Genomic DNA, 10295 nt, shown 5'->3' with positions numbered 1-10295 from the left:
TAGGTTATCTGGATTTATGTAGGCTTTTCAAAAAGCAATTAGATTTTTGGATTTGTTGACTAATATTACTTGACACTTATCCAATCTATTAGTATTAACAGTTACAAAAAGTGTAATACATGAATCTTGTTTTTTTTTTAAACCATGAACAACTTTGCCTTTCTGAGCAATAGTTGTTTCAGGTCTCATATTGTATTTAAGGTAAATAGTATTAGTTTAATAATTTCTAATAGGAAAAGTATTACCTACTGTAATGTTAGTTTATTACAATTATAAATATCACAAACTGTGAAGTCCTTAAGTATCTCTTTAATACTCTCACACATGGCCTGAATTCCAAAGGCCTCTAGGTTATCCATAATTGATCCCCTTGTGTTTTTACATGTCCTAAACTATTTCTATTTTTTAATAATCCTAGCCATCTTTTTGAAAGCTCAAAGTCAGTCAGAGTAATCTTCTTCCTGCTTGCTATCACTTAAAGCTGATAGCTGTTGTGTAAATTGCTTTACGACTGATAGAATAACATTATCACTTGTTATTACTCTAGCCAACTGAGCCCTGTAAATCCCCTCAACAACTGATGTTCAAGTACTTAAAAGTATCGTTGGCATGCCTTCTTTCTCCAATTATCTCTTACATTGATATCGATATTTAGGTATTTACTACTATATTTCAGAAGTGTTAACAGCATTGACTTCGAAAGTAGCAATCCAGTACTTGGATCTGTATCCATAATTTTATAATATTAGATATTCTTCTACTTGGTACAGGTTAATTTGAGCAAATACTAGGAAATAATCTTGCAAACTTGTCTATCTTCATCCTCTCATATTCTTTTGACTCAATCCATTTCTTACAAATTTCATATTTCTCTAGTACTATCAATGCCCGTCTCTGCTTATTCTGAACACCTGTGAGTTATGTAGCTATTTGGTCGATTCAGCCAGTGACAGCCACAACGGGTAGCCACATCAAAGGACCAGGAGAAACTGACTGTAAATGAATGGACATCAAATTACTGGACTCTCTACTTTCCTTATTTGCACGTAACATAACTCTGCTTGAATTCTGCTGTTTCTATTATACTGGCTATTGTCCTGCTCTCACCATTGTCCTAGCTAGTACCCCTTACTCCCAAGGCTCTCTTAGTCATCCTTGTTATACTGAACAACAGGCAATAGTAAACATTAAAAGCTCTGTTTTTGTCGTTCACTATAGTCAGGAGCGACAGTATAGTCTTGTCTTCACCACTCTTTTTGTCCTGACTCCTTAGACTACTAATTCACTTGACTTCTCTATGGCTTAACTTTACTAACATACCTTTCAACTACGGTATTCTGCTTTTCTCCTACTCTTTTCTTTCCCTCCTCCCTCCTTTCTCCCCTTTTTTTCTTTAAAAATTTATTTTATTTGTATGCAGGGTTTTTTTTTCTTCAGGTCTTTAGATCTGTTCATAATAGGTGGAAATCTAGGTGAGTATCCTAAGTCAAGGTATAGTCTGGAAAACTCAATAAAAAGGAGAAACTTTACCATCCCTGTGAAATAAAATAAATAAACAATGACATCTTTATCAAATCCACTAATCATAACCTAAAAAGGAAACTACAATTTTTACAATCCCATTTATTTGTGTGCGTTTTTCCTGAGCACTATTAGACACAGTATTATCACCGGTGGAAATTTTAATTTGACAGGTAAAGAGCAATACCAAAGTACCAGTACGAGATTGGTGTAACAGCACTGTGGAAGGCCTCTTGTATAAGGTGGTGGTTGAGGGGGATGTTGTTCTTCTTCTCAGGATACTGGTAACGTATTTTATAGTGTAACCGGTCACAACGGGGTAACCAACTACCCATCACACAACAATCCTCCTCTTTTGATCCTACTGCAGAAGTATAACCACAGCTCAGTATGCTAAAAGTGAAAGCTCACACTAATTCTGCCTATAAGAGTTGTATTAGCAGAGCGCTTGCTGCTTTAAAAGAGCACAAAACTGTTTGTATTTGAGTGTAAGTGAGAAAGTTACTGTTTCTTGTAAGACCTTGTGAGACTGGCAGCTCAACAAAGTTAAACCTCACAATGAGGCTCATGAAAGACAGCAGTTGCTTACTGAAGAGGAGGAGAGTGAGATAGTACAGTGGGCTAAGCGTTTAGATACTATTAGCATTCTGCCGGGGCTTGAACACTTGCATGAAATGGCATATGCAATGTTAAAGCAGCATCCCAAGGGAGAACATAAGTCTGTAGGAAAGCATTGGATATCCAGGTTTCTGAATAGGGATCAGGAAATAGCAAGCCAATTTGTGAACTGAATTGATTACCAGAGAGTGTGCTGGATGTCTAGCAGGAATTAAAAGCTTTTTTAACCGTCTTGGAGAGGTAAAGTCCAGATATCATATTGGTCCAGAAGATATTTAAAACGTGGATGAAAAAGAATTTGCGATAGGGGTAGCAAAGAGGGGAAAGGTATTGTGCCATTGCAAGCAATGAAATCCACAAGTACAGCATCCTGGAAATTGTGAATGAGTTACCTTGATGGAAGCTATATCTGCTGCGGGGGAGTTACTCCAACTACTTTATATCTATGAAGGTAAAGCTCACCTAATGGGTAACCATGACTGTAACATGTTCGCAAGGTGCTAATCACATTATCAGTAATAGGTACGATAGTTGGCAGGTGGCCTGCTCTTCCAGAGAGGAGGCGAGTGCTGAGAACTAAAGGAGGCTTCGAGGGTGTACTGAGGAACAAAGAAGTAACCATTCAACCAAGTATATTGAAATACTGTCCGTAGAAGTCTGCCTTTTCCATTGTAGAATCAGGCGGTCTTTAAATACACAAATCTTGTTTATATATAGCATGAATGAAGCTAATCAAAGATATCAAGTAATACTCTTTGGTAAAACAAACCAAGTATCAAAACGATACTAAAAACAATTCATAAAACAAAACTAAGTATCAAACGATACTTAAAACAAACCAAGTATCAAAGCAATGCTTAAAACAAAACATAAAACAAAACTAAGTATCAAACGATACTCAAAACAAACCAAATATCAAAGCGATACTTAAAACAAAACATAAAACAAAACTAAGTATTAAATGATACTTAAAACAAACCAAGTATCAAAGCAATGCTTAAAACAATTTATAAAACAAAACTAAGTATCAAACGATACTCAAAACAAACCAAGCATCAAAGCGAGACTTAAAACAAAGCATGAAACAAAACTAATAACCGAGTACCTATACCAGTTACAATGACTATAAGGACAGAGATTTGACACATTTCGCAATTTCCGAAACTGGACAGACCAATGATAACATTGGTGTTCGGTAGTTGATTGAGGTTTTTGAACCTGGAACAATGAGTAGAAAATCACAACTTTTAATCCTCGATGGTCACACTTCACATTTGACTGTTGAATTTATTGAGTATGCGCAATGTCATGACATTCAGCTTCTCTGCTTTCTGAGTCACTCTACCTACATCTTACAGCTGCTAGATGTGGGTATTTTTAGACCTCTTGCAACCTACTATAGATGTGAAGTAGATTCATGGTCTCGTGCTCATCTTTACCATACTCTCAACAAGAGAGATTTCTTTTCACTTTGCCAAAAAGCCTGACAGGCAGCCTTCACGAAGCCAAACATCAAGTCCTCTTTTATTGCAACAGGAATTTATCACTACCATCATGCACGAGTTCTTGAAATTTTATAACAAGTTACCCCCTCCTCTACATAGCTAATTGAAGTTACTACTACTGCTTCTACCCTCCACTCTCCCACCAATAGCCTTCCTCCAAAGATTACCTTGGTTACTCCTCCTACCAGCTCCAAAGAAGTCACACAACTTAAGAACATATTACGGTCGTCAAATAATATTGAGGATATTAAGAAAGTTAGACTTGCCCAGAGTTGTGCAGCCCATACAGCCATGGCAGTATCACGAATGTAGCTTGGTGAGGAAAAGGTTTTCACGTGACACATGGTTATGAGTCACAGGTAGGTTATTGTTTCACACATATGACTCAAATGAGTCATATGATTTGATATGTGTGGGATTTGTAATACTTTCACACATGGCTCAAATATGAGTCATGGGATGTGTGCCAGATGAGGATGCCTTGCGAGTGTGCCTTGTGGGTATGCCTTGTGCATATGGTTTATGTTTTGCACATGACCTCATTATGAGATCATGTGTTTCATGCATATGACTCAGTCAAGTCATATGACTTGTTTATTGTGTTATGATTGGTTTCTGAGTTTTTACACATGACCTCACTCTGAGGTCATGGATTTTGAGCATGTGACCACTTTGGTCACATGACTGGTTTGTTATGATTTGGTTTCGCACATGGGACCACTTTGGGTCACATGACTACGGGCAGGAAGAACACTATATAAGAAGGCTGATGTGGCTGAGGAGGATTGGTTCTTCACGCTTTGTTCTAAGTACTTTTCCTCGTCCTTGCCATCGCTTCGCCCCGAGCATTTCTTTTGTACCCATAGTGGGCCTTGATCCCTCAGATTCTGGGGGAGATATCTGAGTTCGCTCAGTAGTTCCTGGGGTTCTCGGTATTCAGGTCTGTTGGCGTTGCGTGGCAGATTACTTGTTTGCTTCTCATTTCGTTGCCTGATGACTTCTCACGATGCTGTCACTTCGAGCTCTTCAATATGGTTGCTTATGAGCCCCTTTCCATAAAATGTCTTTGGCTTCCTGTCTATCGTCTACGCGCAGGTTTCACGTTCGATTAGAGAGGATTGAACTTTGTGTTTGGGGGGATCACCCGTGTCGTTCTTTAGGCCAGCTCATGTTTCTTGTTATGGTTTAACAGAGTCCTTACTTTTCACGATATAAAACGCCCTTGGGTTAGACTGATGACCTTTCCAAGTATCAACTCATCACACCAGCCACATCATTCCTCAGGTGGCAGGGCGGTGCCCACCCAGCCTCTCCTCGTTATGTTTTCATTTCTACAGTCGGAATCCTACAATGTTGTTTATCACTGTTCCCTTGGAAGTTTTGTCCTTGCGGCATATACCGTGGTTCAGCTTGGTGTCTCCTCCTCGCTACGGTGGGGATGGCTTTGACCCTGAAAAATCTTACCCCCTGGTGTGGTTTTACATTGCTACCTGGGGTGGTGTGGGACGATTGGCTGCCAGATACATGCGTTGTCTGTACGTTTAGGTGGTTCAGTTGTGGTCTGTAGTTGGCGGCTTCACTCATTGCAAGTGGAGCCTACCTTCTGTTTGTCTGCTTCTGTTCATTTGCCTTCCCTCTTCTTGTCGCGTCAGTTGAAGATGCCTGTTGCCTGTCGTTCGGTCCGTGCCTGTTGCCGGACCTTTGGGGCCGGCTTTGGCTGGCTCTGCTTACTCTTTCCCGACTCGGTTAGACTTCGGTTCGACTGGGTTCAACGGTGTGGCTGGTGCCCATGCCTTCGGGTATTGGTACTGCCTCCTTTGTGGCTCCTGGCTGTAGCTGGTAGGCCACCCTCAGCTATACAGTGTTGAAGGATAGGGCTCTGTTCATGTGGCCAAGACCAATAGCCGCCTGATGGGGCTGGGTATATGCTGTCCTGTGGCTATTAGATGGTTGATCTGTCTGAGTGGCTGGGGGGGCTGGATGGGCTCTGTGGCGTCTGGTATGTGGGGGTTGGGGGGGGCTGATTGGGGGGAGAGGTACCTGCGAGCAAAGGTCGGGCCTGCGTCAGGTTGGGTGACGTCTAATTAAGTGTTTCCAGTCCGGCTTGGGCTGTTGGGCGAAGCTGCTGAGTGCTGTAAATCTCCCCGATGGACCGGTTAGCTGATGGCCACCTGTGTGGATAGTGGGTTGTGACCACCTGGTTGAACTTGTTTGGGTCTTGCGAGTTGGGATTTGTGGGGTTTGTTTGGTTTGTTTGGTTTGGTTCTGGGTACAGCAGGAGGAGACAAGGTACCACAGGTGGGAGATAGGCCCCACTGACCTTTACGGTCTGTCACCACCTCTATGTATTTCCTTTGTTTATAGTGTTTTTGTTTGAGGGACAGGCAGCAGGTACAGGTCCTCCTCACGTGTACGCTCCTCGGAGGCAACTGGCAAAGTGGGTTCATAGGGTCGACGGCCTGACATGCAGGTACGAGAGGTGGACATGTTGGTTACCTCCTCCCTGCCCTTGTGTCACCTGTAGATTTAGTTTGTGTGTATTTTGTTTGGTTTTCTACTGTGGTGGAGGTATTGCCGAATGGTATTTGGACCAAGTGGTAGTAATTTTTGATTATTGGACGAGGAACCTCGTCGGGTTGGTCTTTTGCTCGGCTTCGGCTACACTTAGTGCTGATTGCCTTCATACTAGAGGGGCTACGGACTTGAACTGTTGCGGGCGCTGGGTTGTTTGATGGTCTTGTAATAAGTTCTTGTACGGGCATGACTCGGAGATGGCAGGTGCGGGCCCATACACTTAGTTAGCTTAGGATTAGTAGTATGCCAGTTAGCAGTATCCCTGTGCCGGCGGGAGCTCGTTGTATGCCAGTGTTGGCGGTACGAGTTTAAATAAAATGAGATTGAATTCTATGTACTTTTCCTACCTATTACTTTAACGAATCTAAAATACTTTTACGATCTTTATCTTTATTGCAATAATATCGTGATGCCAAGGAAAGCTCTTCACGTAGAAGAGTTAGAGAAAACTTATGATAGGCATTCCCGATAGAAGACAAAGGTCTTGTACTATTGGTAACGTAGGCAAAGGCATAGTGCTATCGTGAGACGAAGAGAGAAGGAGAAAAATAAGCCAAGTATCGTTCCCTATCGCCAAGAACTAACTAACTGAGGAGGGATCATTATAGGCAGTAGTAATAATTGCTCAAGAGACGGTTAGACAAGTTGCAGCGGCCCTGAAGAAGAGCAAATCTGATCAATGTCATATTTCTAAAGCTAAACTAATATCACAACATGATCTTGATCAAGCTCAAAAGGATCAATTAGAGAAGGAGATCAATGCTTAAAAGAGAAAGGAAGTAAGGAATACAAAGAAAATACTACAATGTAATCAAAGAAAAACACTCTCTGAAAACCTGCCAAATGATAGAAGGCAGTGTGCTTGTCCAACACTGGTGCTGATAAATGAATGCAGCATCTCTGGACCTATTATCCCATCTCCAGCACTAAGTACTATTTCCACTGCACTTGGTCAATCCCACCGCTCCCCTCTCAACAGAATCAGTGACAATGCTACTTGTAGCAGAAGTTAAGCTAGCTCTCGGTCCTATTTCTTGGTTAGTTTGCCCTACTTAATATCCTGATATTTGTATTGTTATCCAATGTCCCGCAGATTGAGATTTTTCCCAGTACTACACTATCTATATACTCTGATTTATGACTTTTTTTTTCTTTTCTTTTTTTTCTCAATTTGCCTTGCATCTTTGAACCTATCAGTATTGCGGAAGTTTTTACTCAGATGTTTGTAGTTGTGTTATGTGCTTCATTGTCTCCCTTCTAGTGATTTTCTGTGGTGGTCGGTATCCCGGTCGTGGCCCTTTTGCACCGTAAAATACGTTACAGTGCAAACTCCTTCGACCAAGGGCCAACCGCGCCACTTGCCATTTTTTGTTTTTCTCTTGTCTACTCGAGTACAAGTACTCATAGTCTGCGAGTAGGTTCTCTCTGAGCTTCTTCACGTGATGTCAACCTCGGCTTTCCTCAGTTTTCTCCCTTCTTCTTTTGTGTTTGTGAATTTTCTCGGCTCGAGGATGTAAACCCCCCTCTCCTGTGCTGGTGGTAGTCAATGAAGCTTAAAGTTAACAATTCTCTTTCTTTTCTTTTTCCAGTGACCTCCAACAATACATTTCCCGAGTGATACATCATGACCGACCGTTGCCGTAATGAACGTCATTCCCTAGTGCCCTAGCTATGCCCACCATCCCAACCAATCGGAGAAATTCCGGATAACAAAAACGACATCTTCCCGCGGCCTCAGTCGTCCTCACCCACAACTCAAGTTGGCTCTCGAATTCGCGATTCTTCCAAAACGCTGCACCGCCGTTTAGACACACAGCGGCAAATAACCATGTTCACCAGATCCTCCGCCCATCGTAAGTCTCACTGCCTCTATTAAAATATCCCGAACATAAAAAGGCTGATTGCATCGGCTATAATGATAGTCAAATTATCGGCGCTGCCGAAGCCGTTCTTGATAGCGAGATCTCTTGTGGCAAGCCAATTCCGGTTTGGCCACCCCACCTCGAATCACTTGGGCACATCCTAACTGACTCTACTTCTTTTTTCCTTTGCTTTCTGATATAGCCCGATCGCAACCTCCATCTCCGCTTCCACGCAAAACTTCTCCCCGGACGGGGCCCACTCAATCCTCGTCGCCCAACGCAAACAGCGGCCTATATCACCGCACCTAGGTATTTACCAGCCGCAATTAACTTGGTGCGGTTCCGCTGCGAACAGGATTACTGGCTCTATTCTCTCGGTGGGTGCATATGGCTTCTTCGCCGCGTACGCTGTGGCACCGGTGTTCGGATGGCCTTTTGATAGCGTTACTATCGCAGCGGCATTCTCGGGTTTGCCGGCCGCGACCAAGTTTGGCATTAAGTTTGCCGTTACCCTGCCGTTTTCTTATCACTCTTGGAACGGGATTAGGCATTTGCTTTGGGATACTGGCAAGGCGTTGGATATCAAAGATGTCTATAGGACTGGTTATGTTGTGCTTGGGTTGACGGTTGTTAGCGCAATTTGCCTGGCTATGGTCTAATGCTTAGGGGGACTGTAGACAGGAGTTGGAATTGGTGGAAAATTGGAGGCCTGAGCTTCAATATGATGCCTTAGGCATTTGAAGGTTTTGGTCGGGCCTTTCTGGTCTGCCTTATATTGACACTGTACTAGATTTTTAAAGACCGGGGTTTTAGTCACCCCGGACCCGTTGCCCATTCCTACCTGTTCAAAGAAAATCTATCCGTATACGAAATCTGTCATGTTCTCCATTACTGTTAACCTATCTATCTAGCAACCTGTCTTTATGCACTCAGCATAGAAATATGATACAATGACCGTGATGTGGGGTTGATAGGCCTATCTAGCGCTCCTAAGTGTTCCACTATCATTCTAGTTTCTTTTTCTTTAGGTCTTCTTTTATGTGCTCCTCTACTTGCTTGTAGGCACGCTCGCATTCTACGGCCAAGGCAGGAATTCCTGTGACTGATGCAATCTGAAATCGAACCTAATGTTAGCATACTGGAGCTTTTGGAGAACCTATTGTAATGGCTACCTCTTGAGCATGTCCTTTCCTAATTAGCATAACTTCTGCATGCGCCAGCCCACCGCTGTCCTTCTTCCCTGACCCCATCTCCAACACTATTGGTCTATATACCGATTCGAGGGAGGCTGCTGGAGTGGGGGCAAGAAGATTTCGGCTAAGTAAGAATTCTAGGTGCTTTGCACCAGACAATGCTTTATTATGATGTTAATATTATTTTCTTAAATGGTTTCAAGAGGTAATTACCTTTCCAGTGAGAGAAGGCTCTATACAAGAGGTAAAAAAAGGGTATCTGTTGAATCCCATTAGCGCAGGCATTTGAATATCGATAGGAACTAGAACTGGATACTATACGTTTGGGATGACAGGAACAATAGCAAACGGAGCGACAATAGGCATTCCAACTATGGACCAGATCATTCGGGTACGATGAATTCGGTTACGCTCGGTGGCAAGCCTTTGCAGTATAGGCGAGACGTTCTTCTCCTTGATGACTGAAGGTGGATATAGCACTTCTATCTTCTGCTTGTCGGCTCCCCTGTCTTTTCGGCGTGCAGATAGAGGCGGTATAGATTTCAGACTCCTATATCATAGACCTTGGTTAAAAAAAAGTAGATAAAAGTGGAGCGAAAGCATGCATTCACGAACCATTCCTCGTGGTGTATCCTGTTGAATAGTTTGTTGCCCGCATCCGTAATCCATCGTTGCCAGCCAGCTTTTCCGGTTTCCTATCGTTCGAGAGGGAGTGGTATCAGGTCGTGAACTTCATGTAGCAGATTTTTTTCTTGGTTCAGATGTAGGTAGCTCTAAGGAAGACGGGAGAGGCGAGCAAACCCATTGTAGCCAAACATTGGCAGCCTTGCTATGGTTGGAAACCACCATTAGTGAAAGAATACTAATATGGCGAAGATAGTAGGGTTAACTCACGCCGAGGCTTTATCAGCGTAGGATGGTTCTGCAAGAGTTATCTTGTTCAGACGCTGGGCGTAGACAAGAGTGCGCCGTGTCGAGATGGGAATCAGGAAGAGCCTCATGGCGTTTCTTGTTTCGATCTG

General features: G+C 42.8%; 2 protein-coding genes; one reads left to right on the top strand and one right to left on the bottom strand.

The window, feature by feature from the left end:
* The first annotated feature begins 7980 nt into the window (after positions 1-7980).
* On the top strand, positions 7981-8920 carry GSTUM_00002127001 (uncharacterized protein). XM_002835963.2 has 3 exons: positions 7981-8071; positions 8141-8204; positions 8283-8920. Exons 1-3 carry the CDS (start codon positions 8047-8049, stop codon positions 8737-8739), a joined length of 546 nt encoding a protein of 181 aa, XP_002836009.1. The 5' UTR covers positions 7981-8046; the 3' UTR covers positions 8740-8920.
* Positions 8921-8943: 23 nt separating this feature from the next.
* GSTUM_00002126001 (uncharacterized protein) overlaps positions 8944-10295 on the bottom strand; it is a 1746-nt gene continuing 394 nt past the window's right edge. The window contains exons 2-8 of the mRNA XM_002835962.2: positions 10168-10292; positions 10075-10102; positions 9889-9968; positions 9595-9823; positions 9487-9532; positions 9253-9434; positions 8944-9192 (exon numbers count right to left, since the gene is read on the bottom strand). Coding sequence (XP_002836008.1) covers positions 9085-9192; positions 9253-9434; positions 9487-9532; positions 9595-9823; positions 9889-9968; positions 10075-10102; positions 10168-10274 — 780 coding nt within the window. The 5' untranslated portion in view covers positions 10275-10292 and the 3' untranslated portion in view covers positions 8944-9084.

Source organism: Tuber melanosporum (genome assembly GCF_000151645.1).
Source record: "Tuber melanosporum whole genome shotgun sequence assembly, scaffold_122, strain Mel28".
NCBI lineage: Eukaryota > Fungi > Ascomycota > Pezizomycetes > Pezizales > Tuberaceae > Tuber > Tuber melanosporum.
This window is presented reverse-complemented; position numbering and strand designations above follow the sequence as displayed.

Coding starts and splice junctions, on each gene's coding strand:
- GSTUM_00002127001 (XM_002835963.2), top strand. CDS start 8,047: ATGTTCACCAGATCCTCCGCCCATC. Junction 8,072..8,140: donor CACCAGATCCTCCGCCCATC/GTAAGTCTCACT, acceptor CTATAATGATAG/TCAAATTATCGGCGCTGCCG. Junction 8,205..8,282: donor CTTGTGGCAAGCCAATTCCG/GTTTGGCCACCC, acceptor TTTCTGATATAG/CCCGATCGCAACCTCCATCT.